The sequence below is a fragment of the Cervus elaphus genome, chromosome 22 (assembly GCF_910594005.1).
Source record: "Cervus elaphus chromosome 22, mCerEla1.1, whole genome shotgun sequence".
Classification (NCBI taxonomy): Eukaryota; Metazoa; Chordata; class Mammalia; order Artiodactyla; family Cervidae; genus Cervus; species Cervus elaphus.
The window spans coordinates 13,396,176-13,423,571 of NC_057836.1; the positions used below are offsets into that span (position 1 = coordinate 13,396,176).

The following is a 27,396-nucleotide window of genomic DNA, read 5'->3' on the forward strand; positions in this document are numbered from 1 at the left end:
GTAGATGCCCACTCTCTGTCAGAGACCCCGGATCCTCAGAGGACTCAGCCTTCTTGCTTACTGGTTGGCAATTCAGGAGCAGCATGTGAAATTAGACCCCTGATCCCTGACCTGTAATCCCTAACCTCCAATTGGGGGTTTGGAGATACTTACCACGACATTTACAAAGTCTGCTGGAAACCGTCCCCTTCTCTAGAAGCAGTGCCCAGCCAGTGGGAATAGGAGCCCTCTTGTCTCTGGCTGGCCTGGCTGTCGACAAAATGCAGAGACGTGGATGGTGTGGACCTTGCTGATGGACAGGGCTGGGATCACGCTTTACTGACCACCCTCTTCAACCCCAGACCCCCCGCCCCCAAATGTGGCCTCACCTTTCTGCTCAGTCATCGCTGGATGCAGGAGGAAAGGGGAGGCAGGGCTTCCTGTACCACCACCCACAGCCTGTCCATCCTCAAGCCAGGGGAGGGAGGGAACAGGGTCCAGCCCGAGGCAGCCCACCGCTGCCACCTTTGCCTGGAGCTAAGGACACTGGTGGGGGGGGCGGAGGTGAGCAGGGCCCTGACCAGTGTGGTGGGTGGGTTTCCTATTGGGACCTCTTCCCCCATCACTTCAGTACGCAGTGGGGCTTCTGACAAGCCAGCAGCCGAGAAGGGACAGTGAAGACTGCAGCCCTGGATACCATTCCTTTATTGGCGTGCCCCCAGGACGGAGGCAGAGGCTAAGGAGGGGCGTGTTTATGCTGAGGCAATTCCTCTATGTGCAGACGTTTATGGCAACTTTTCTGTTTCCAGAACATTGTGATGACCCATATCCATGGGCAGCTGGATCCAGGAGCCCTCCTGACACTGGGCTGCCGGGACTCTTAGCGGTCTGTGTCTGGTGCGGGAGCAGGGCGGGGAGGATGCCCACAGGGGAGACTGTGAACAGAGCACAGGGCTGGGCGTGTGGAAACAGAAGATGGGGGGCGAGGGTGGAGTGGGGCACACAGAGGTGGTGGGCACACAGAGGTGGTGGGAAAACGGGGCTGGGACATCACTTGTCCCTTCTGGGGAGAGGACCCAGGCCCCTGGTCTTCCTGCCAAGGTCACGGATGGGCAGGTACACAGTGGGTCAGATGCTTTATCCCATGCTCCGGTGAATCCAGTGGGATTCGGCCTGGCACCCGGGGGTGCTTCTGAACCCCGGGGGCTCTGACACACACGGGAGGTGGCAGAGGCCTGCCTCGTGGCTTGTTCTAGGGCAGTTGCTGTCAAGGTGTGGCCCGGGGCCAGTAGCATCACTGTCACCTGGGACCTTGTTAGGATGCAGACGCTACTGAGGAGAAGCCCAGGGAGGCCCAGCAATGGTTCAGAAGCTCTCAGGCTGATCCCAACCAATGCTGAGAACCCGGCTTAGACAACTCCATCACCGGTGTCCCCCTCCCGGGGGCGCGGGCACCACCCAGTGGTGGTACAAACACAGGTGTCCTTCTTAGCCCGTGGAAACCCCCGTCCCCTTCTGTCCAGGCTTCAAGTGGCAAACCAGGCGGAGAACCTTTACAAGGCTGACAGGGGGATGGGCGGTGATGGTAGTAATGGGTTCAGTTCACTTCCTCTACCTCAACCCCCCAAGACGAACCAGGTGGTAGAGTCCAAGCCGGAAACTGGCTGTGGGCATGAAGGTCCCTGGGGTGTAGCATTCCGCCCCTCCTGGGTGCGGCGCTGGGAGCCCAGGGAGGTGGGGCAGCCTGGTCCAGGGTGAGGACCAGGGCCGCGTGGACTCCCGTGCCTGCTGTGTCCAGACCTCTGCACAAGCCTGGCTTTCTGGCCAGCCCCCGGTCACTGATGGATGACCTGTGAGCATCGTGTCCTACTCCCTCTCCAAGGAGCTCGGGATTGGGACACCTCCCAGCAGGGACCTGGGAGGGGCTGTCCTGGGCACAGAGCGGCGTCCTTGCAGGCAGGGTGGGCCAGCCTCCCCATCCTAACCCTTTGCGCTCCATGAGAAACTGCTGTTTCCTGGGCCTCGTTTCCTCTCACATTGTCTCATCTCCCGGGCTGCTGGCACCAGCAGGGAGGTCCCAGTTTCAGAAAGCATGGGGCCGTTTTCTCCCTCTCTCTCTGCAACATGGACCTCCACCCTCTGGGTGGGACCGTGCCCAGGGCAGAATCACAGTTCTCCTGCCCCAGCCAGGCCGCCTCCGCCCATAGGGGTGGGGGCAGAAGAGTTAGGCTCTTCGGGGCCTCCGCCAGGACAAGGTTGTGCAGGTGGCACCTGCCCGTCACCCCTCCGTGAGCCCCCCTGACCTTGATAAAGCCAGCAGGGACCCCAGCAGGGGCACAGGTGCAGCCGGCCAGCACTGCCCGGCCCACTGCCGCCTCCCTCGGGCCCCTCAGAGGGAAGAACGTGATCTCCCTTTCAGCCCTCACTTTGTAAGACGTCAGCTGACATCTAGCCCTGCAGATAACTTGGGACTTAACAGTCATTTTTGGTTATCTGCACAAATCCAGGAAGTTGGATGCAGCAAAGATAATCACAGCACCAATTTTTGGGGGGCCTTGGGAATCTGGGGTTGCTGGAAAGCTGGTCTCCCTTTGAGTGAACCAGCATCAGGGACCCCAGGCCCTTCCCGACAGCCCCAGAGAATCCCAGGGCAGGAGGCAACCGGTTGCAGGAGGCTGGTCTGCCCTCTGTGTGTGGGGGTCACCCCTCTCTGGGAGTGTGTGGTTTGGGTACAATGGGGGCTGTGATGGGGACAGCGCTGACTCACGAAGGGGAAAGAAAACACCTTCGCCTGGGATGGGCCCAGGTCAGCAAGAGACAGCAGAGGCCAGGTGTGCCCCTTCTGAACTTGACCTCGGCATCATGAGGGTGGGAAGTAGGAAGTGCGGGATCCAGGACCTGCGACCTGGGAGCTGGCATGGGGGTCTGTGCCCACGTGGGACCCTCTGGGGGATCTTATGAGTTGATTCGTGTTCTCTGGAAAACTGCCAGCATCTGTGCTCTGTTTCCTAGGATTTCCTTTCTGTTCTCCGTCCACATTTTGGAAAGTCTTTTCTGAAAACTCCCTGCTTCAGAGATGCAAGAGAAAACCTAATGAAAGGACCATGTCCATTCTGGGAAGCAGAGCAGAGCCCCTGCAGGCCAAGTGCTGGGGGCCGAGGGGTCCAGGAGCACCAGATCAGGAAAAGGAGTTTTGGGGCAGAGCACCCCTCGGCTCAGAGCTGCACCTTCTCAGTGGTTCCACCTTCACAGGGTCTCTGGTTTGGTTTCATCAGGAAGGAGTTTACTCCCACCAACATGAAGGGCAGATGATGCTGGCTTTCTTTGAGCATCAGGCCAGAGAGGAGACCCCCTCAGGGCATATGGCTGGAGATGGGGGCTTGGGGTCATGGGCTCCCAGGGGACCCTCCTGGGGAGGGCCTGGAGGCAGGCACCTGCTCCCCACCCTGGTGGCTTCACCCCCTGCCCCCCACCCCGCCACTGCCCAACCCTGCCCTGCAGGAAGGAACCAGGCCATGGGAGACTTCTCTCCAGGTGAGATGGTGCAGGTGGGAAGGGAGTGGAAGAGGGGAGGGCAAAGGCTGGGGTCTTCTTGGGGCAGAGCCAACTGTAACTGCCTATTCGATGCATTTCTCAGGGAGCATATCCAGCAGGGCCGGGAGAGGGGTGCTCCGCACCCATTGGGGGATCACAGGCTCATGTGCAGGCGTCCCAGTGGGGGCAAAGTCGCCAGCCCCCATTCAGGGTTCAGGAGTTGGGAGGAAAGCAGATTTCACCACAGCCCCCCGGGGTCCATAGGAGCCTAGGCCTGGTGAGGCTTGGGCTGTGCTCTCTTGCCCCGGGATTCTGGTGGTGAGCAGGCAGAAGTGGAGGGCGGGGGCCGAGGGTCCCTGGCCAGGTGGGGGCCGCAGGGGCCATGGTCGCAGGCACTGGGTGGGTCCGGAGGGGCTGGGTGCAGAGAAGGGGGAGTTGCTGGGAGCTTCCAGGCCAGCCGGTGCTGACCCCGCAGGCCTGGCCCGTGGGCTTTGGGCCCCTGAACTTGTGAGGGGCAGTCGGAGCAGGGTGCAGTCGGCCATTAGTAAAAATGCAGTTGGAGCCTCCGGTGCAAGCTGCAGGTGAGTATCATGCCACAGATCTGCCGGGAGAGAGTGCAGGGACACACAGGAGTCAGAGCCCGCCAGCCTGCCGGCGGAGCTGGGTTTCCTACCCTGGGGAGCCCCCTGCGGATTCAATCAAGGGCAGATTCAGACCCAGGGGGCCTAGGGTGCGGCCTGCGAGCGTGCATTTCTAATAAGCTCCCAGGTGATGTGGGCAGGGGCTGGAGGCGGGGACCACTTTGAGAACGACTAGCCAAGAGCGGTATTTCTCACGCTTGAATGTGCACGGTTGCCCAGGGATGCTGTGGATTGCAGCCCTGTGGTCTGGGTGAGGGCCTGCACCTCTAAACAAGCCTCCCGTCCATGTTGCAGCTCTGCGGTCCCGGTTCTTCTCCAGAGAGGGCCTGATTCAATTAGACCCCGGGTAGTGACATCGTCACCCCTCATCACTGCTGAAGCAGCCTTTCTCCAGGAAGATCTGTCTACGTCTTGCTGCTCTCAGATTCTGGAGCAAGACCAGGGTGTGGAGTTGATTCTCCAGCTGATATGCAGGAAAAGAAACTTAGGCTCTGAGTGGAGGGCCCAGGACAGTCACCAGCTCATCCTGTAAGCCGGCTCAGGACGATCCCTGGGCCAGGGGAGCCTGCCTGTTGGCCCCTCTGTCCTACCGACTAGCTGGCAGTGCTGGGCAGTCACCTTCCACGTCTCATTTACCGACCTCTAAATGCAGAGGACGAGGATCACTGTTCCCCGCCTCTCTCTTCATTGCCTCCTCTGCCCTCCCTCCCACTCAAGGATGCACTGAGGATGAGGAGGTGGAGATATGAAGACCGAGGAGGCCCAGGGCTGTGACGGTGACCCTGATAAAGATGATGCCACTGGCTCCTGGCTCCCTGCCCACGGGAGGGGGCGGTGGGAGGGCAGCCCGTGACCGTGCCGCGGACAGGGGTCCAGAGGGGTTCCCAAATAGGGGAAGCAGTGCCCCGTCTTCCCCAGACCTTCCCAGTGGCAGTGCTGACCTGATCTTTCTGGGATACCTCTGGACAACCTGAGGACAGGTGGACGAGGACGCCCCAGGACTGGCAGACACTAGTTTCTCTTCGAGAGGCTCAAGGAAGGCACAGAGGGTGAGCCCTTCGGGGTCCCCTTCCTCCTCCCAACTCTGTCCCCATGTGGGAGGTTCACCTCCTGGGAACACGGCTTTCAGCTGTCAGACTTGGTGCTAAGAGCAGTGCTAATCCACCCAGGGGACTCAGTCTTGGGCTGAAAGGTGGCTTAGAGCTCATCTCATCTTTTGCTCTAAGCTGGTGGCTGTCACAGCCATTCTGCCCAAGTGTCGGGCATGCTCTCTGCCCTGTCCCCACCTCAGAGCTTGATGACTCGTCCTGCAGGGTCACCTGGACCTTTCTGACCCTTGTTGAAGGGGAGGCCAGATGGGAGCAGCCAGCCCAGCACAGACTCACGGCTGCATCTTCTAAGGTGCATGCCTCACGCTGGGGAGGACCCGAAGGACCGAGCGCCCAGCGCTCTGTACACAACATGTGGCCCCAGGGCGCCCCGGGGAAGGCACAGTGAGGTGGACGTCAATGAGTGTCCACACACACACACACACACACGTGTACACACACACATGTGCATGCACACACACAGACACACCATCCCGATACATGCAGATGAGCCATGGCTACTAACTACCTGGTCCCTGAAAGAGCCCCAGCGTCCGCTTCCCGACAGAGGACACAGAGGAATCTGCACCACCGGCTGTGAGCAGAAAACACCCAGGAAACACTGTGGGAGCAGGAGGAGGCGGAGGGCGGGCAGGACGGGCTGCTGGGCCAGCCTCCGTGGGGCCCAGGCGCTTGACCCTGGCACTGTGGCCAGGGTGCTGGCCGCAGATGGTGTTGTCTCATTGTGCTGGGATGCAGCCTGGCCTTGGACCTTTCAAAGCTCACCAGGTGACCCCAACGTGCAGCCTGGGCTGAGGATCACAGCCTGGAGGCTCCAGGAGGCCTGTCCCTTCTTGCATCCTGGCCATTTAGCCTGCCAGCTTCTCTGCAGGCAGACCAGTGCCTGGTCCGCGAGTTTGGGAGGCAGCACGTGATGTCTGGCTGGAAGCAGGTTTGCTCCGTTCATCATTGTTTTCTGCTTGGTCTTCAGAGAATTCATGAGACATCCAGGAGCCGCAGCACCTCAGTCTCACTGAGGCACGATCCTTCCTGGAAAACCACGGGAAGCTATTCCGGACGGCTGTCATGACAGCCTCCTGACTCCTGCTTCCTTCTATCAGGTCAGCTCTGGCCTCACGTTGAATAAACCGGGCTCCTGGGGGAGATTCCCACCAATGAGAGAACGTGCTGCATGCTAAGTCACTTTAGTCGTGTCCTTGCAACCCTATGGACTGTAGCCCTCCAGGCTCCTTGGTCCATGGGGATTCTCCAGGCAAGGATACTGGAGTGGATGGTCATTTCCTCCTCCAGGGGATCTTCCCAATCCAGAGATCGAACCCACCTCTCTTACATCTCTTGCATTGGCAGGCAGGTTCTTTACCACTAGCACCACTGGGGAAGCCCCGATGAGAGAACGCTGCTGCTTAAAAAGGCTTGCAGACATCTCATTCCTCCACATTACAAGTAAGGGAACTGAGGCTCTGGAGGAAGAAGGGTGGCCCCCCCCCCCCCCCAGGTCACATGGAAGAGGAAGCTCGGTCTATGACGGGGGCCTCCAACTCCCAGGCATGACCTTCCCACCCCGTTCCTGGAGGCAGGGGGAGAGGACATCTTGGCCTCGTATCTCCTGGGGATCTCCAAAGTGCCAGGTCCGTGTGTGAGCAGGGAAGGTTTCTGGGTGCCGGGTGGAGAATGACAGCCTGGGGGCCCGGCTGGCCTGAGCCCCTCAAGGCCGGGCGGTAGTTCCAGCACTGGACGGCAGGGGGCGATGGAGCCCGAGGCTTGGTTGCTGCAGCAGAATGGATGGAATGGACAGAGAAAATGGCCAGGGATGGGTCCCTGGTGGTGGCCCGGTGATACTCTCTCGGGGACAGGAGCACATTTCTGCAGGGCACTGTGAAGGATGAGCTGCCCATGGTGGAGTCAATGCGAGGCTGTGAGCCCTGCCTGGTGACCCGACTTCCTCGCTCCTATGGCTGGACTTGCCTGACCTCAGGCTCGGTGGTCATCCCATTCCCTGCCCTTGGCATCACTGCCCTTGTCTTCAGCTTCAGGCTTTTGAGGGCAGAGGTCAGGAGGAAATGGACAGAAAGTGAAGCCAAGATCCAGTCAGTGTCCGCAGAACAGGCCCCCAACACCTGAAGTCGGCAGGAGGTGTCCGGAAAGTTGGGGTGAGGGAGGCACACCCCCTCCCCAGTCAGGCTGGCAGCTCCCGGGGGTAAGTGCTTTGCACAGGAGGCCTGCCTGGGTAGGTACGACGGGGCCGTGTGAATGCCCCCCAGACACGCTGTGCCTGCAGTTGAGTGGGGGCTGAAGGGGACGGGCTGGTCTGGCCAGGACACCACCGGCTCTCTTGAGAGATGCCATGCCCACGTGCAAATGATAACATGGTGGTGGGTACCATTTCCTGAGCAGCTGCAGTCCGTTTGCGATGAGCCGAGTGATTGACGTGCACACTGTCACCACTGCACGTGCACCGTGCCCCCTGGTCACTGATCTGGTATGACCAGCCCCGTTTACAAATGAGGAACCGAGGCTCAGAGACGGAATAGCCAGCCCTAGGTTGGCTGGCCTCCACCAGAGGGTGGGCCATCTCCCACCCACCCTGGGCGGCAGCCAGGTCCCCTGGGTGCACAGGTGGAGATGGTGATCAGAAGGAACCCTACCCGGGGAGGCTCCCAAGCTAACGGCCACCACCACCCCAATTCTCTCCACGGACCCTGCATCAGGGACAGAGCCTGGGAAAACGAAGGACCAGGAGCCAGGGGCCTGGTGCCAGCTCATGGAGTGAGACCCTCGGGCCATTGGCCCTCTGATCTGCTGGCTTGGATAGGCCCTGGCCGTGGCAGGGTTGGAGGAGAGCACTCAGGGAGGCCTTCCATGAACCAGGTACCCCCTTTCCCACTGACACCTCTCGTGGCTGGGAATGAGCTGCTCGCTGCGGATGAAGGCCCTGAGGGGCGGGGAAGTGAGCTCTCAAGTCGCACCAGAGCAGGGGCTGGACAGGAGATGCTGGCCTCTGCTCTGACCTCCTGGGATGGGGATTTGGGGGTGACACTTTGTGGGGAATCAACTACTCTAGCTGTGCCAGGCGAGGTGGGCCTGCAGAACCCTTACTCACTGCATCTGCCCCTCCTGAGTCCACTCCCTCCACCTTCCACAGGACCCCTGGGTGGTGGCTGGGGGAGGGGTGTGAGCGATCAAATGGAGCCAAAGCATCACTCATCCTCGGAGCACACAGCAGGGTGTACATAGGGGTGCACACCTCCCCAGGAGTAAACACACACACACATCACACACACAGAGGAATGAGTGCGTGTCCATGCACGGACATATACACACATGCACAGCACGCCTAAACACATACGTGCATCCAGCCCCCACCACGTACACCTGGGCACATGCAGACACACCCACGGACCCCACGCACACCACAGCAGGCCGGCGTGCACACACAGAGTGCATGCACATACCTGCACCCACACTCCCACTCCTCCCAGGTCTTTGCTCCTGACAAGTTCAAGGTGGCCCCCAGGGCCTTTTCCTTCATGTTTTCTGGGGGAAGAGAGTGACCTTGGCTGCAGAGGGGAAAGATGGGAGAGGAGAGGGCAGGTTGGGCAGGGGCAGGCAGAGGGCCAGGATCTGAGATCTCAGCCAGCGAGAGAGGGGTTCGGGGCTCCAGACACCACCCCCCCTAGAATCCTCGCTCCAACTCACCTGCAGGCAGGCCACCCCGATGCCCACGGCCCCCATGAGCAGCAGGTGGTCAGCCAGGAACTGCTCCAGCTTGCTGATGCACCCTCCCTGGAAGGCAGGTAGGAAGGTCACACACACACCTTGGCCCGGAAGTGGGTGAGGATGGGGAGGAAAGGCTGGTGGGGGCTGCTCCCCGCTGAGGGAGGCCAGACACTTAAAGGGCCAGGTCTAGCCTCTCAAGTGCCCATGGGTTTCTTAGGTGACCCAGGGGCATGCCACGATGTCCCCAAATATTCCTGGAGCAGCTGCAGCCCCCAGACTTTGTGTGGACCTTTGAAGGCCCACCGCCGTCTTGTGGTCAGAGTAAGTGTGATCTCCACCACCCCGCCCACCTGCCCGGGCTTTCCAGGCTCCGCGGGACCGGCACTCACCTCCACCTTGTAGATGTTGGAGGGGTGTGCCCGCTGGCCGCAGCGTGCCACCACCGTCTTGCAGCAGCTGTCCGGCACCCGGCGGCCCTCGGCCTCTGGAGACAGGATGTAGCTGCTCTGAAGCCAGTCGGCTGAGCTGTTGCTCCCGCAGCACTTGAACTGGGCGGGGAGAGGCAGAGGCTGGAGGTGAGGAGGGAGCCTGGGCCGCCGCAGGACAGTATTCAGACCCTAACCTCATCCCTATTTGCTGGAGACTTTTTGCTTTCCCTGTTTTGAGCAGGGAGCTGGCTCTGGGTGGGGGTGAGGGCGCTTCTCTCCAGGCAAGTGGGGAACTGGCTGCAGGAACACTGATGGCTACCTCTTTGGGCCACCCATGTCCTTTAAGGAGATTGTGCTGGGTGTCCTGGGGGCAGGGAGGATCTGGGAGAAGATGGGTGGGCAGGGGGGGGGGTGCTGGCAGGTCCTCGAGGGAGGAGGGCTGTGTACCCGTGTGTGGCAGGCCCAGGGCAGCACCAAACTACCAGGGCGTGGGTTCCTGGTCATCCAGGGAGATAGGACCCCCAGGACAGTGATTCAGTCTTGCCAGAAGCTCAGGTGTCCCCCATCCAGGCCTCGAAGCTTCAGCGCCCCCAGACCTGCAGGACACAGAGGTGTCCCAGAGGCCTCTGCACGGGCAGATCAGTGCTGACCAGAAGGGCCGGTGTGAGTGCTGAATAAGGCCGAGGTCTTACCTTTGGATGTAAAGAGCCACGTGTGGCCAGTGGCGACCGTGTTGGCCTGAGGTCCGGGTGCCCCTCCCCGACCTCTGCAGGACTGTGGGCCTCACTGGGGGATCGCGAGTCCCTTCTTGGCAAGGAGAGACCCACCCCCCCATCCCCTGAGTTCTGCCTGATAGCTCGTAACTGGGAAATTCTCACAGCTGCTTTTCTAAAACACTCTCCCTGTTTCAGTTCATTCTCCTGGAGCCGCGGCCGTCAGTTCCCCAGGGCGGAAGGAGGAGGCCCTGCTGATGGGAAGAGCCTGGATCCTGGCACGGCCAGCTTGCTGCCCACCAGGTACCCAGAGGGGAGTGCAGAGGAAGGGGAGGAAGGAGCGAACCAGGACCCAGGAAGCACTGTCACGGGGGAGGGCCTTCTACCCAGGGTACTGCAGTTAATGCTCCCACACCCTGTGAGGCTTCATTTCAGAGACATGGCAAGTTAGGCTCAGAGAAGGTGAGTAACTCGCCCAGGGTCACACAGACGGGCAGGGACAGAGACAGAATGGGAACCATGTCTGCGTGGCCTTCAGGCCCCAGGGCGATGCTTACATCCTGCTGTAGACGGTCCACAGATGCTGTGATTTCCGCAGCGCCAGGCTGCCTGTAGTTCTCGGCCAGGGTCCGGGTTAAGTGTTGCTTCAGCTCGTCGCTCAGCTGAGGATCATGGAGAGGGAAGGTGCATTAGCAGAACCACCCACCGACTGCCCCCAGGCCCCTCTAAGGCCATGCCTCCTTCACCTGGCATCTCATCCTTAGAGATGCCACTCAGGTGTCACCTCCTCCAGGAAGCCCTCTCTGACTGCCCAGGACCAGAGGACCATGGGAAGGAGGCTGCACAGAAGGCAGGATCTGTGAAGATGGTGTTGCAAAGGCTGTTATCCTGTGTCAGGGCAGAGTGTGATAGATGGAAATGGGAGACAGGTGGGGGACCACAGTTCCAGGCTGGTGGGATGGCAAAGGGGAGGCCGGGCACCAGGTGACTTTAGATCATCCTTTGGTACCCAGGGATTGGTTCCAGGGCCAGCATGGATCCTCCATGGATGCTCAAGTCCCTTAAATAAGATGGCGCAGTGTTTGCATATCACTTATGCGCACCCTCCTGTATACTTGAGTCATCTCTAGATTACTGATAATACCTAATGCCACGTAAACACTGTAGTAACAGCTGTAAATTCAATGTAAATGCGACATAAACATTTGTGCATGGCAAATTCACGTTCTGCTTTAGGGAGTTTTCTGGAATTATTTTCTGAATAGTTTTGATCCAAGGTTGGTTGAATCTGTGAATCTGGAACCCATGAATATGGAGGGCTGTCTGTATGTGTTGATTTTCATTTTGATTACAAGGTGATATTCAAAATAGGGCTTCCCTGGTGGCTCAGTGGTAAAGAACCTGCCTGCAATGCAAACCACAGGTTCAATCCGCAGGTTGGGAAGATTCCCTGGAGAATGGCAACCCATTCCAGTATTCTTGCCTGAAAAATTTCATGGACAGAGGAGCCTGGAGGGCTACAGTCCATGGGGGTCGCAAAGAGTCGGACATGACTGAGCACGCACGCATCCATTCAAAATATTTACATAGTTATCTGGAGATATCTGTCAGTCACATGGGCGCTGGTGTGAAAGAACAATGTGGTCATCTGTCTGTAAGAGCTGAGTATCACCCCTGAGTCACAGACCGCCCAGTGGGAGGGGTCTGACCACTTCTTCCTTGTCCAGAGCAGGCAGGGGAGGCCTGGGACCACCCATGTGTCGCTGCCTCCCTGCCCCTGTGCACCCCTCCCACTGTGGTCCCCTCCTGGGGGTGCTGATGGGGAAAGTAAACACAAGGAGGGCGTTCCACTCACCCTCTGGTAGTACACGTGGGCCAGGACGCCCGCTACCAGCTCAACGAGGAAGATCACCAGCAACAGGCAGAAATACTAGAAGCAAGGAGAGAAGGCAGTCACGGGGGGAGGGTCAGGCCTGGGCGGCCATCTGGCCCCTCAGGACCCCTGACAAACACTTTCCCAGAACAATGGGGACCCCCATCCCTCACAGCATCTTCTGGACACACCCACCTCTCCTGGCTGCCAGCCTGGAGTTCCCCTCTCAACCTTTTACACACTGATCTGCTATCAGTTCATTAATCCGAGCACACAGCCAGTGTTTGTTAAATACCTACCATATGCCAGGTATGGTAGAGTAAGGCAATTATTGCCCTCAATTATTGGTGGAGGGGACAGATAAGTATGTGATCACGACGTAGTGTTATAAATGCTACTATGGGGCAAGCTCTAGAAACTATGGGAGGCCCCGGGTTGGGGGGAGCAGTCAGAGTGGGCTTCCTGGAGGAGGTGACACCCGAGTAGCATCTCTGAGAATGAGATGCCAGGTGAAGGAGAAAGGATGCACATTCTAGATGGAGGGGAGAGCATGGGGAAGCCTGGAGGGAGTACAGCGCTCAGGGGAGGTGGGGCTGGAGTTCAGGGAGTAGAGAGAGAGGCAAGGCTGAGTATATAGAGACCGGCTAGGCAGCAACAGCTGAGGCTGGGAAACAGCAAAGCGGAGATCCCGGGACAGGCACTGTCCTATCCTCTTCCAGCTCTGCAGGGCCCTGCCGGGGCTCTAAACGCCCCTCAGCACCGCTCTGCCTGTCACAGCCCTGCCGGCTGGGTTCTAGGCTGTGCACGCACGGTGACCGCGGGGGGACGGGTCCGCACCCCTCTCCCACCCCCGCCTGGAGTCACTGCCTGTCCTGCGGTGTTCTTGCAGGAGCCAAGGGGTCGGGAATGCCTGCCAGACCAGACCCGTGTGGCCAGGAGGGACAGGGAGGGGGCTGAGGGAGGATGGGGAGGAGGGAGGGGGAGAGAGGAGGACGGGGAAGAAGAGGCCACGCCCCCATCACTGGCTGGTGCCGCCTCCTTCTCCCCGGGGGGAACCGCCCACCCACCGGCCACTGGGTCACTGGACTCCAGGGAAGGCTCGGCCTGGGGGTGAATGTGGCAACCAGGGCTCATCAGGCAGGAGCCGGGAGGAGGGCAGGAAGTACAAGTGGGAAGCCAGTTCCGGGGTGATGCCAGTCCATGCGGCTGCAGGGCTAGCTTGACCACCTCCCAGCCCCTGAGGCAGCTGGCACAGAGGAAGAACTTTCCACTGAGAGCCAGTCCTTTCAGGCTGAGTAAATCACCCCCTCTACCCACAGGCATCTTCCTGGGCCCTGCCTTCCCAGCATGAGAGCTGCCAGCAGGGCCCCAAGTATGGGTGGGGTGGGGCCTGAGGCAAGAGCGCGGCGGGGGTCCCTGGCCCCCTTCTCCACCCTGCCTCAGGGTCAGCGCTGCTCTGGGAAAACCTGCATGTCTGAGCTCTGTCCGTCCCCCAGCAGGGCCAGGAGCCCCGGCCTTCCCTCGGCGAGGATGTGAAGCAAGGCCAGGTTCACGGGACCCTCATGCCCGTGCGGGTTCTGGGTGGAAGCACGGGGCTCTCCAGGCTCCTAGACGCCTGGATGAGAGGTGGGGATGGGAGCAGCAGGTTCCACGAGGGTCCCATGGACCTTCCCTGCTACGGGGAGGAGTCTGGATGAAGGGGTCCCCCCGTAAGTGGAACGGTGTCCAGATAAGCCAAGGTTGGAGGCCTCTCACAGGTCTGTGGATGCGCCCTTGCTGCTGGAGGAACCTCTGGGATATGGGGCCTGGATACAGGGCCTGGAAACCCAAGGAGCAGTGATGGGATGTCGGCTGACATCCAGGCTCGAGTCCAGGCTCAGCCACCGGCTGGCTCCACGTGGGGGGCCCTGGTGCCTTGTGTGAAGCAGATGATGTAGCTCAGTGAGTGGGGGGCTGGAACCAGCGTTTCTGCCCCCGTAAGCCCCCACAGCCAGGCCTGTGCGGCTGAACCAGTGGTTGGGATGACGGCACTAGCCTGCCGCCCCCTCCACCCTCCTCTAGCGGCTGACAGCCCCTGTTCCCCTGCCCACCGGTTACTGAGACCACCCTCCTGCCACCTGGACCCTACTCGCAGTGACCGCTCCCAGGCTTCCTGAGTGCACACCGGGGCCCTCGGTGCTGGGAGGCCCAGCGCCCCTCTAGCCATGGATCACGTGGCAGGGTGGCCCGTGCTGCCCCCGGGACATCGCTGCCACAGTTGCTCCCGAAGCTGGGCTGGGGCGGAGGGCTGATGGGAAGGGGGGGACCCAGCCACATCCTGACGCGATGGCAGGCTAAATGAGTACCTGCCAGCCACTCAAAACCGCCCTGAGGCATCAAGCGGGTGTCAAACGCGCTACCTGACCTGCGACCTGCGAGAGCTGTCAGGAGGGACGGGGGCGTTCCTGAGACGCTTCCAGGCTCCCTCCCACCAGTGCTCCCGATGTGAAGATGCCTCTGCAAGGGGAGCGAGGGCCAGGCCGGGGCTCTGCAGGATGGACAGCAGGTGCCAGCGGTGGGGTGATCAGTGGGCAGGGCGCCGGCTCCAGGCAGCAGCTTCGGTGGTTGCAGGAGTGTCACTCACCTGCGCGGGGGAGGCCCTGAGTCACAGCTCAGGGTGACAGTCCCTGGGGGTGGGGAAGGGTCGTGCTCATTGGGACCCTCCTGCACGGAGATCCTCCTACACAGGGAACCTGGCAGTCTGGCTTCTAGAGCGGGGCTGGCTTCAGCCTGGGCATGGGTTGCCAGGGCTGGAGTGGGGGAGGGCTCTGCCATTGGGGCCATGAGCTGTAACACACTTCATCTTTGCACCCCACCTTGCACTCCACCAAGCCTGCCCTGACTGCCCTGGTCCAGCCATATCATCTTAGCACTCCCACGGCACAGAAGTCTGTGCAGACGGTCCCTTAATCCAGGCCCAGCCTCCCAGCCTTTCTTTGCCCTGTTCCCTACCTGGAGTCCCAGGCAGGCCTACCTGGCCTTCCATGTGCAACTCATCACAGCCCCCCACAAGCCCACCCTGGGTCCCAGCCCCAGTGCCTCAGCGCTTTACCTGCTTCGTCTCCCAACAACAACGCCTGTTTGGCCCCTTCTCCCCTTGACCAGGCACTGGTCCTCCACTGTGGCTTCCCCCTGCCCACCTCCGGGTCCTCATGCAGCAGTCCCCAGGTGTGTACGAGTGGCCTCCACTGGGTGAGGGACGTGACTTCACCCACTGCTCCCTGGAGGCTGCGTCAGTGCTACTGCACTCTCTCCCCAGGTGGCCATGAGCCCCTGGGGAGCGGGCCCCTCTCTTAACCTCCTCTGGCTCTTCCTCAGGGCCTGAAGCAGAGCTGGGTCGCCAGGCTCGGAAAACAGCCCCGAAAAGAGACCTGCAAGTGTGCTTCTCATGGAGCGTGCCTGTGAGATGGGGAACTGGCCACAGCTTGCAGCCCACACGTGGGGGCAGCAGCTTAATCCTTTTCTGATCTGCGGATGGCGTGGAACTGTGGCTTTAGTTTAATTTATGCCAAAACTTCTCCACCTGGCACGATTCTGCCCCCAGGGACAACCGGCGATGTCCGGAGGCATTTTTTGTTGTTGTTGTTGTTACAACTTGGAGAAGGAGTGCTGTTGGCTTCGAGTGGGCAGAGGCCCCGGGGACACGGTCATGGGGCAGGTCCCATGGCAAAGATGATCTGGCCTAAATGTCACCGGTGCCAAGGCCGCTGAGAAACTCTGACTCACACATTTACCTTCTGGCTCTGAGGCTGATGCTGGGACTTGATTTGCGTGTGTGCCTCTAAGTACTACGGGAGACATGGCAAAAACGTGTCTGAGGAAGGTTGTCTGGGCCCTGAGAAGCCTGAGACAACACAGAGAAGCAGGTGAGGGGTTTTACCCTGCACCTGCCTGGGAGGGCACCTTCACGGCAGGAGGTTGCTGACCACGATTCAGGGAAGGATGAGGGACGTCTATATGGCTTCAGCTGAGGGCACCGTGGGACCTGGAGTGCAGAGAAGATGCTGCTGTCTGGGGGGCACTCTGGGGTCCCCAGGTGGGTCCTTGGGAAAGGGCTGGCCCTGAAGGTCTGTGTGTAGTACTTGTTTCTGGGAAGCATGAAGATTCTCAAGCTACAGTGTGTCCCCTTTAAATCTGGTTTGGTGTTAGTTTGGAATTATTAACAAAAGGCAGTAAAAAGTTCTCAGATCCCCTGTGAGTCATTTGCAGAAGTCGTATTTCAACGTGAGTCAGGACGTAATGGACCCCAAGCCTACCATCCCCATGAGGCCACCAGAATTCCCAGCCTGTGGCTTAGTGGGTGATAACTGTTCACGGGTGCCGCCTTCTCAGGAACAGGGGAAAGGCAGGTTTTCTATAGGGGAGCGGTGGGCAGGATCCCCTATACCAAAACAACCCCCCAGCCCCAAATTAGCCCTCCCTGGGCAGAATCGGTGCCTGATCCACCCAGGTGCTCCCCAAGCACACCCAGCAGGTGCTCCGTGCATGACCCTGTTTGTCACACGGCTCTATGGCCCCAGCGTCACACGTGTGCATGGAGGGGTTACAGTGTGGCTGAGGTCACGCCAAGTCTGGAATTGAATCCAGGGATCCTGGCTGCAGAGCTCAGTGCTGACCCCACTGGGTGTCCTTGAAGGCTGACAGCATGGGGGGCGGCGGGCAGATGGGTTGGCTGAGCTCATGGTGGGGGGCCAGGGTTGGGGGGACGCCGGGCGTCAGGAGAGGGTGGTGACAAGAGGCAGAGGGGCAACTAGGCACAGGAGGTCTCTCTCCAACCACCAGTCAGCCCCCAGCCTGAGCGCCCTCCGGGCAGGCCAGGCACACCCCGCCCTGGGCAGCCCACCTCCTCCCGAAGGGCCCTGAGCCTTCACGCCTGTGCTGGAGTCACGGCCCCAGCTTGAATGTCTACGTCCGTCCCGTTCACTCTACCTAGCCCAGCCTGACCCTCCGAGTCCAGTGACTGCCCAGCTGAGCTACACCCCTCGTGTGCACACCAGGCATGCCTCGGTCTCTGCCGGTCCTGCCTGGGTTTGCTGCCCTGACCATATCTGTGTGTGCAGCTGAGCACCGTCTAGTCTGGGCTCTGGCAAGGCCTCCGCAAAGCCCTCCCCGAGCCAGAAGGTCCTGACCGTGACCTCGTGGCCACACCCTTCCTCCTGACCCCATCTGACTCCCGGGACTCAGGCCTGTCCGACCCCTGGGGATGTTCACCCTCTGGCTCTGACCTGCATCTCGTCCTGTCCCCCTGCTCTTCGGGGTGAAAGGAGCTCACCCAAACCCACTCCTCCCAGACCCCTGCCCCTTGCTGAGTTTTGTGACCGCCTCCCAATCCTGTACTCAGCCCTGCCCCCCATCCTTCCAGAACTGACCCCCCAAATCTTGATCTGATAGAAACCAGTAATGAGATTTCCAAGGGCAGCTCTCAGAACCTCTGCCCCAGAGCCCTCCATCAGGAAAGGCCCCTTCCAAACATGCCAGACTGGAGCCCAGTCACAGAATGGACCAGCCTGCTAAGACAGAACAGGACCCAAACATTCACCTCCACCCTGTACCATCTACTAACATTTTTTTTTTTCTTTAATTCTCTAATGGAGTAGTTTGCACTGGAAGAAAAGGTGGATGGTTTCTATAGCTATGGATTCTAAATGAAGTTGAAACAGCACAACCCTTTCTGAACCAAACTGATACCTTCTTTAATGAGAGACTCCGCAGGAACCATGCAAAAATATTCCTCCTTGTGACATTAAGGTGATTAATTGGGTTTTCAGATGGACTAACCCTGCCTATATCTGGGGCAAGCTGAGCCCCAGATATAGTTTCTGGGGTGGATTCACTTGGTGCCCACGAGACTGGGCAGCTTAGCCTAGCTGGTGCTGTCCTTGAGGTCAGTTTTAAGAACTTTGTACCACTGGACTTTGGGAATTTCTCCACAGGACTGCTTCTGCCACAAAAAAGGGGGCTTGGCCAAAGGTTTTCTCCTCTGTCTCCTCCACACTCAGCACAGTCAGGGATGGAGACCAAGCCACAGCTGGCTCGGTGTCCAGGCAGGTGGGGGTGAGGCAGAGACACCGGCTGGCTTGACTCAGGGCGGTGGGGAGACAGCAGAGTCAGGTGTAGCCGAGCTTAAGTCTCAGGAAGAAGAAGAGCCGGCCTGCAGCCCCCAGCTTGGCTGTGCTCTCTGATCACGGCCGTGGGAGGGTCAGGGAGCTTGGAGCAGCCAAAGAGGCTGGACCGGAAAAGACAGAGCCAGCTGTTTGAGCAGCAGTGACCTCAGGCCACGTTATTTGCTGGCAATTAACTGCCGGCTGGAGGCAGTCAGGGCTCAGGGGCGCAGCTGCCTACTTGTTCGTGCAGAAAAGTGAGGACGTGGATTTTGGAGCCTGGAGCCATTCCAGTAACAAAATGTCACTGTTGGAAGGATGAAGGTGACCTCTACCCTCCTGGCCCCAACCTGGGGCTCACAGCCCAGCCACGGTGACTCCACCCGGCCGGGGGCTGCTTGGCAGGACGCCAGGGTGTGCTCTAGTTCCTGTCTGATGCTGATACCTGAGGGGTCTGAGGGGCTGGGAGCAGGGGTATACTTGAGGCGCTGGGAGCAGAGAGAGGGCCAGGCTGGGAGGGGAGTTTTTCCTCTCCACATCAGCTCTGCTCCACGGCCAGCCCTCACTGGGCCATCCTTGCTGGGCGCTTGCTTGTGGAATAAGGTTTGTGTGGAGCCCTAGACCAAGGCCACAGATGCAGAGTGCCCCACCAAGGTTATCTCCAGAACTGACAAAGGCCCATAGCAACTGTTGCCATGAGCCCCTGACCTGCTACCCAGGGATTGAACCCGCATCTCTTGCATCTCGTGCATTGGCAGGTGGGTTCTTTACCTCTAGCGCCACCTGGGAAGCTCCAGCTGCGTTAGACTCATCTCCAACTCAGCCAAAGTGCTTCTCTGGTGCACTCACAGCTGATCCCTGCACCCCAGCGCCCTGCAGCCTGACCCCCACTTCCCAGGGGCCAGGTGGCAGGCAGTCAGGTAACTGGCCTCCAGTCCTCACCCCTGTTTCCCTTTGCACCTGGGACGCCAACCATGGGCCCTAAGTTATGACAAGCTGAGTGCCCACTCCTGTGTGGGAGTCTCCAGGAGGTGGGGACAGCGGCGGCCGGGACAGGGGAAGGGCCTGGACCAAGCTGGGGTGGTGGCCGTGTGACCTCGGGCAAGTCTGTTTTTCCTGGGCTGCAGTGAGGGTGGGGCGGTTCACCCCTTGGCCTCCAGGGAGCCCCTTCCTGCGCAGCCCCTAAACTAAGCAAGGCTGGTGGGGAGGAGGCTGACGGAAGGATCTGAGAAGAAGGGACTGAGTCTAGAAGGTGACTGTATGCCGTCCTGGTGGGGTGGAGAGCAGGGTTCAGCCCAGGCCCCAGCTGGGAGAGTGGGGTCCCAGGTGACTGTGGCGGCTCTCGTGGGGCACCTTCTGGATGGCTCCCGGGGCTACTCATACCTGCCTCCCCAAGAGCCTGGTAAGGGTCCTCTTGCCCACTCCCCACCTCCATTGCTCCATACGAAGTGGATAAGCAGAGGCCCTCTCTGACGGGGCAGAGTCGGGGTTCACCAAGCCTCGGCTGCAGGACCCATTCCTTTGACACACGCAGGCAGTGACACCAAGATCAGAGTGCCCAACAGACAAGGCTGTGACCACTGGCTGGGTGACTGGTGGGGCCCTGACAACGTAAGGAGTGGGTGAAAAACCAGCCTGGGGAGGAGCTTCCCTGGTGGCCCAGTGGTTAAGACTCCATGCTTCCAATGCAAGGGGCACAGGCTTGATCCCCACTCGGGGAACTATGATCCCACATACTGAATGGGGTGCCCCTCCTCAGAAAAAGAAAGAAAGAAACCAGCCTGGGGAGGACATGGTCAAAACCATGGACATGGAGACCCAGGCACCCTGTGCATGCTTCTATGGAGAGAGTGGCCCAGCCAAGATGCGGGGACCCTGGGAGTCACGGCCCTAAGAATAACTCCATTTATTTAGGCTCCTTCTCAAAGGAGCTGGTGCTGGTGATGCAAATGATAATTATAGCCACACTTGATGATCTTTATATAATGCGGTGACTCGTTTCTTAAGACCTAAAATACTGCCTTGTTCTCTTCATGCTTCCCCCAGCCCCCCGTATGGGGATGGGGACATCAAGGTGGCCAGGAGGGGCCAGGTGATTTCCAAGGGGTTCCTGAGAAGGCTGCACCAGACACAGTTTCTACTCCAGCCCTGACTACCCAGGTTAACGAAGCCCGATGGAGGTGCTGCAACTTGGGGTCCCCTCATTTTCAGAAACCGGTTCTAGAACTTCTTCTTTCAACTCCCTCCCCTAAATATAAAAGAATCCCTGATGAAGACCCAGCCGAGCCTGAACCACCCATTCTCATCTTCATCTGACCAAAGATGTGAGCGTTCAGAGCCCGTATTCAAAACTCTAAAAACATCCCTTGCGTTCGATCAGGGCAGCATCTGTCTTGGTCATCGTCTTGGACTGGGCTGGCCTGAATGACCCGGCTCATTCACGCAGCCTGCGCTAAAAAAGAAGAGCTGGTGTGAATAATTTAAACCCCGCTCCCTTTTCCCTTTTGCAGATTTCCGACTCCTCACTGATCATGATTTCGGCACCAGCGAAGACGTGCTATTCCTGTCCCCGATGAACGTTTCCTTCTGGGGAAAGTGACTCTGAGGGGCTGCAGATGTGTTGGAGGAAGGGCTAGGGCTGGGACAGATGCCGTGCCCATGGGAGCCGGCCAGCCCTCGCCCGGCAGCTCAAGGGGAGCTTTTGATGTCAGGCCCCTTCCTCGGCCTGAGCTAAGCTGGACATACATTCCTCGGATGCCTGGTCTTGCATCTCCCCCTCTCCTCTTCAGGGACAACTTTGTATAGAGTTCTACTCACTGCACTTCTCCTTTTAGCTGACTCAAGGTTTCAAAAGGAAGTCAGACATGGAGGGGGAGAAAAGAAATGAAGCCAGGAAGGAAACTCCAGAAACCACAGAACACTTTTAAACTGCCTTAAGCATCCCTACTTGCCTTCAAATGGGAGCCTGGATTTTAAAATGTCTATTTGGGTTAACCAGAGGAAAAACATCTGACAGCTGTCTTCTTGGTTAAAACATTCCAATGCTCAGTAATTCAGGGGCTATAGGCCAGCAGCTGGATGACTCAGGGTCTGCCCCCTCACCTGTTGTTGAGTCCCCAGACTGGGTCTGTCTCTGATTCTTTCAAGGGTCGGGCACGGAAAAGCAAAGGAAGAAAACACCAGGTTTTGAGGTTTGCTGTCTGTAAGCCCTGGGCTCCACACTCCTAGATAGGTGTGTGTGTGTGTGTGTGTGTGCACGCGCGCACACACACGGGCACTTTCTCCTGACCTCACTTTCAAGTGGACGCCTCTTTGAAGTGTCTGGTTAGTGATGCTAGGGCAAAGAGACCATCAGTTCTGTGTGGATGGAAGTGAACACAGGCAGGAGGGTCAAGGTGGGGTTTAGAAGGAGGAAGGCATCTCAGACCAGCCTGTCCAGCAGTCCCTGTGGCTTCCTGTCCTGCCTCCAGGCCCAGGGAGATGAGACGTCTGTTTGCTGACCTTCCAAAGCTCAGAAGGGTGAAAGGTGTGCGCCGAGGCCACAGGCCCAAGCTTCTGGCCTTCCTGGGTCTCTGCATCTTCCCTGCTTGGTTGCCCCCCCCCACCTACCTCCCCAGCGCAGGTCTCAGACCACGTGATAGTCTGGCTGTGATTGGGGAGGCCTCAGGTCTCACAGATGGACGGTGTAGGAAGGGGAGGCTGCGGTCGGCACTGGGCAGGTCGGTTATGGACCCCTTGGCTCTCCTCTGGTCCCCAAGGATGCCAAGGGGAAGAGCCCAGTGGCCCCAGCCCCTGTAAACCTCTGTCCCATCACAGCTGGACCTCCCCGTCCCCATCACACTGCATCCCTGGTCACTCAGTCAGGCCCTGTGTTCTCCCTCATCCAGCTCACAGTGGTCCAATCAGGGGCATCAGCAGGCTCGCTGGGACTCAGGCGTGGGGGATATTGTTGGGGACAGGCTGGCTCAGGGCACCCCCGTCCCATGGCTGGAAGGACAGGTCAGGTCAAAGCCATGCTCTGGAGGCTGGTCCCTGTGGCCCTTCACGCTCCCTCCTTCCCCGGGCACCATATCCCACGGCCCACACCTTGCTCTGGGCGATCCTCAGAGCAGAACTAAGAACTTCTTCCAGGCAGCGGAGAGCCATCCCGCTGAGCCTGGACACGCACACTGCTGCATCCAGAGCTAAAACTAGGTCACAGCTGGTGAGAGAGGCCCGGGGCTCAGCCCCTCTGGACGGAGCTTCCTCTCCCTGGTTGGATGTGCGGGTCCCAGGCTGCTGGGTCAGCAGTGGACACGTAAAGAGGGGCGGGGGGTGGGTACTGACCTCAAGGCTTCTTCCCGTCACCTGATCCCTGTAGCTCAACCTGGTTCCTCACTGAGACTCAGACTGGATCTGCCTTGGCCCTTCCTGTCTATGTCTGAATGTTTTGCAGCCTCTCTCCCCTGCCCTGGTGGCTCAGATGGTAAAGAATCCACCTGCAATGCAGAAGACCTGGGTTCGATCTCTGGGTAGAGAAGATCCTCTGGAGGAGGGCATGGCAATCCGCTCCAGTATTCTTGCCTGGAGAACCCCATGGACAGAGGATCCTGGTGGGCTACAGTCCATGGGGTTTCAAAGAGTTGGATGCGACTGAGTGACTAACACTTTTTAATTACTGCCCACACAGAGCTTGTGGTTGGGGACATGAAGGGGGAGACACCAGCCGGGCCCCAGGGAGCCTGATCTGTTGACAGGTGCCCAGGAGGGAGGGAGGGAGGCAGGGTCAGGCCTGGGAGTCCAGAGTGGGACTCCAGCTTCTGCCCCCTAGGGTGTAGCCCTGACTTCCTTCCCTGGTGCTCAGGGCCAGCAGTGGTGGTGGTAGGGGGCAGTCTTCCCAGCTTCCCATGGGGTGTTTGTCAAGGAGCCTGTGCCCACCTCACCCATGAAACAAACACCTGCCTGAACGATCCCACCTGAGTCTGACCAAGCTTCTACATCCAACTCCCAGAGCAGCATCAGGATGGCATGGGAAAGTCCAGATGGGGAGGGAGCAGAGCCATCAATGACCTGGTTCCTCCAGCAGATACACTGCGAGGAAGAGTCGGAGATTGATGGGGAGCGGAGAGACCGAGAGAGACCTGAGGGACAACTCGACTAACTTTAACACACAGACCTCACTTCCATCCTGATTCAAATAAACTGAAAAAACAAAAAAAGAATAGCTTATGGCCCAATGGGGGAAATCTGAAATTGCCTGGTTATTTCATGATATTAAAGAACAACTCTAAAAAAAATAAAATAAAGAACGACTCTTAATGGTTTCTAGGTATGATAACGGTCTTGTCGTTACCCTTTCTAAAAAGAGAATCCTGATTTCCAGGGTATACCCTGAGGCACTGACAGGGTCTCGGGTGGGGGCGGGGCAGGGGTGGGGGACGGTGCAGGCAGAGAGGATTGGCTCTGAGATGGTGGAGGTGAGCCTGGGTGATGACACGAGCTTCATGAAAATGTTCTTTTCATTTTAGCCTAGGTTTGGAAATCGCCATGATAAAACCTGGACAGAGGAAGAAGAGGAGGAGACGGGAAGGAGGTGAGGGAGCAGTTTTGCCACCACCACGGAGGTGTCCTCCTGGCTTCCGTCCTAATAAGAACCTGGAGACGGTGGCAAACAGCAGGCCCGTGGCCACCCACCCCTCCCCAGCCTTCCGCAGGCCTCAGAGCCGGGGCCGGTGTCACCGAGTGGGGCTCTCAGCACGGAGCCTGGTCAGGGGGTAGGGGGGAATAGGTGGTCGGAGGCCCCGGGCGGGTGGCCCCCTCTGCCCTGGCACCAGGCAGGACCGGGAAGGCACTCACCGCAGAGAGGCAGCCCCTGTCCTCGCGGATGATGGCGCCGAAGCCCAGGAAGCCGGTCACCATGACGAGGGCGCCCGCGAAGATGAGGATGTAGGCGGAGGCGGCGAAGGTGCTGGAGGCCAGGACGCTGAGGTAGCCGCTCTTCTCCACCAGGGTCCAGACGCCCACGGCCATGACCGCGGCGCCCCCCACCTGCGGGACATGGGGTCTGAGCGCCCACTCCACACGGGGCCCTTCTCGCCTATCCACTTACTTGGTCCTTGGAGGAGCCCAGGGGAAGGGTCTGGCTGCCCATTTAGCAGATGGGGAAACGGAGGCTTGTCCACGGTCGAGGGGAGAAGCAGGCACACAGCGAGAATCCGGGTCTGACCCTGCAGCCCCCTGCTTCCCACCACAATGCCCGTGCGTCCCTGCCGCGAGTGAGGGACACTTTCACCAGCCCTCTTCTCATTGCCCTGGGGGGCCACACGACTGGGCTTCTTACCTGCGTGTGCTCTACCAATGGAGGACAAGCCCCCAGAAGAAGGGGAGCTACCCGAGGGCCACCTTTAAGGGGAGACATGGGGAAGAGCTGGCTCCAGCTCTGGGCCCTGGCCTGTGGCTCAGCCGTGCTGCCCCCTCGGCAGAAGGGACACACGCCCCCACAGGCTGGAGTCGCTCTGGGACGGCAGGACATTGAGCAGGAGGGGAGAAGTCCTGTTTGCTGACTGATCCTTTCTAGCCCTGATCCCAGGAAGGGGCCCTGGGAACACACCTGCCCTGTTCCTCCTACAGTGAGGCTCAATGACCCTTCCTGTGGCTGTGATGCCCGGGCAGAGTGTGTGTGCTTGTGTGTGTATATGTGTCCTCCAGGGGCCGGATGGGGACCTCTGCGGGCGGGTGGGGGCTCCTTAACCATGAGTCTGCAGCAGGCGCCTCTAGGACTCAACTTCCTATGTCCTCTTCTGAGCTTTACAAGAGTCCAGAGGCTCAGGGCGGGCAGGCGGGAGCACACATTTCCCCTCTTTTGCACATGAAGAAATGGAAGCCAGAAGGACTAGAATGTGCTCATGAGCACAGCCCTCAAGTTTCAAGACTGAGACGTAGATCCAAGTCTGCTGAGGGCCAATCTGAGTATTCCAACCTGGGATTGCACACACTGGGCTGGGAGGCTCTCGACTCACTCCTGCTTTTCAGATACACGTGTTTCCTTCTAAGGACCATTTTATTCCCCCTTAGCACCTCCAGCAGGTAAGAGAACCAGCTCTGAGTGGAATCCACCTGCTCTGATTCCATGACACTTTTTTTCTCACATTGTAACATCTCTTAAGATCGAAATTTTTTGCAGTCCCTTGAACTGCAAGGAGATCATACCAGTCAATTTTAAAGGAAATCAACCCTGAATATTCATTGGAAGGACTGATGCTGAAGCTGAAGCTCCAATACTTTGGCCACCTGATTCGAAGAGCCGACTCATTGGAAAAGACCCTGATGCTGGGAAAGACTGAAGGACGGACGAGAAGGGGATGACAGAGGACGAGATGGTTGGATGGCATCATGGACTCAATGGACATGAATTTGAGCAAACTCCAGGAGATAAAGAAGGACAAGAAAGCCTGGTGTGCTGCCGTCCTTGAGGTCCCAAAGAGTCAGACACAACTGAGTGACTGAACACCAACAACAAAGAACAAGATACATCTTATGGTTGATGGCATCTGGCAACCACACTTGGCAGCACTCCTGCCTCGTGGTACAGAAAACAAGGGTGTATCTTACAACTGATGGATCTTAGATCTGATGAAATCCTGGACTATGACGGACTTTCCAGTCCTCTGAGCGCATGGGCTATCTCTGGCCACACAACCTCCATGACCAGTAAGGGATTTCCTACAACTGGGTTCACGGGACTGTGTCAAGAGAGGGTTTCCAGCAAACTATTCTGCACATATTCTTTCTGCCCCTACAGTCCACCTGAGAAGCTTGGGGTTGAGGGTCTCAACTGTGCAAACTAGCTGTGTGACCTAAAGATGGTCCCTGAACCTCTCTGGGTCTCATGTCTCCATCTCTCAAACAATGTGGGTGTATTAGGCCGGCAGTTCCCAACCTCTAATCACCAAGGGCCCCTTTGATGACTTTCTCCCACAGATCTTAGGTTTTGAAGGGCTTCTGTCTACCAAACGCAGTGTATTAAGTGATAATTCATTTCTCATTTCTTATTAATCAAAAGCACATGCTACTACCAAGAAGAGATTCTGAGCAGCATGAAACAGCCAACGTGACCACATTGAGTGGCTCTAACTTTTAGCGCGTGTAGGGTCTTTAGAGAAACCTGCACATCATCCACGAGGCTTGTCAACCCCAGAGGCTTACACTGGATCTAGAACCACCCAAAGGGATGGGCGTGAACTGCCCTGGGGACACCTAATTTGCTGGGGGACAAGGAACCCACTGAGAATCTGATAAAAAGCTCTGCACACAGTGCCCGGGGAAATGCCATCCACATGAACTAATGTGTCCTGCTTCAGGGGTCGTGGCCCCAGCTTGCAAAGACAACAACCCCAGCATAGATGCCTCTGGGGCCCCCGCCATCTCTCATCCTCTAAGACAGAACTTCTTAGTCGGGCTGCACTGCCTGGGGACCCCGGAGCATCACTCAGGTGACTGGGGGTGGGACCTGGTATGGTTCCTTTACTAAGTTCCAGTAGCTTCCAGTTGAGAACCACTAAATAGTTTCCTAGTTAACAGAGGTCAGAGTCCTGTCCCCCCTCCCCAAGCAGGACCCCAAGAACACCTTCCCTTTGGGCCACCATCTGGAGGTGCCTGGCCGGGCTCTGGACTGCCCACCCCCTTCCCTGTCTGCATCAGGGTGCTCGCTGCGATGGGAACTTTAGAAGGTGGGGTAGCGAGGAGCAGGATTTTTGGTTCAAAGGGATGAAAAGCAGATCATGCAAGAAAGGAAAAGACTACGTGCTCCCAGGGGAGGAAGTAGGGAGGTGCACACTGACCCCTAAAGGAAGAGGGTGCCCTGCGGTCACAGATGGGCTGGGGTCTTACAAGGGAGTGGGGCTGCAGCTCAGACACGGGGGCAGCAGGGCCCCTGCCCACACAGGAGGGTCTGGGTGGACACAGTGCCCTGATTTGGGTCTGGAGAGCAACAAATCCAGACTGGTTCTGACCTTCAGAAGAAGTCTGAGTCAATGGGGCCCCCAACCCTCCCCTGGGGTATCCCGTGCGTCTCCTGGGGACACAGAGTGGGTTTTAAGTCCTCCAGGGGGTGTCCTCCTTGGAATCTGGTTGGCTGTTTAGAAAATCATCTTTAGGGACTTCGCTGGTTAGTCCAGTGGTTAAGACTTTGCCTTCTAATGTAGGGGGAGTGGGTTTGATCCCTGGTAGGGGAGATAAAATCCCATATGCCTTGTGGGCCAAAACCCAAAACACACACACACAA

At 58.5% G+C, this 27,396-nt stretch overlaps 1 protein-coding gene across 4 annotated transcripts in view; it reads right to left on the reverse strand.

The window, feature by feature from the left end:
* Positions 1-667: 667 nt before the first annotated feature.
* The window catches only part of TSPAN11 (tetraspanin 11), a 65,532-nt gene continuing 38,803 nt past the window's right edge, over positions 668-27,396 (reverse strand). For 2 of the 4 annotated variants that reach the window (XM_043881160.1, XM_043881159.1), the window contains 7 exons: positions 23,970-24,161; positions 11,977-12,051; positions 10,679-10,783; positions 9,370-9,528; positions 8,960-9,046; positions 8,716-8,820; positions 668-4,114 (listed from right to left, as the gene is read on the reverse strand). In XM_043881160.1, the coding sequence (XP_043737095.1) occupies positions 4,055-4,114; positions 8,716-8,820; positions 8,960-9,046; positions 9,370-9,528; positions 10,679-10,783; positions 11,977-12,051; positions 23,970-24,161 (783 nt within the window). In that variant the 3' untranslated portion in view covers positions 668-4,054. Of the gene's footprint in view, positions 4,115-8,715; positions 8,821-8,959; positions 9,047-9,369; positions 9,529-10,678; positions 10,784-11,976; positions 12,052-23,969; positions 24,162-27,396 lie in introns of those variants that run through there. The other 2 variants (XM_043881161.1, XM_043881162.1) reach the window with 2 other exon arrangements.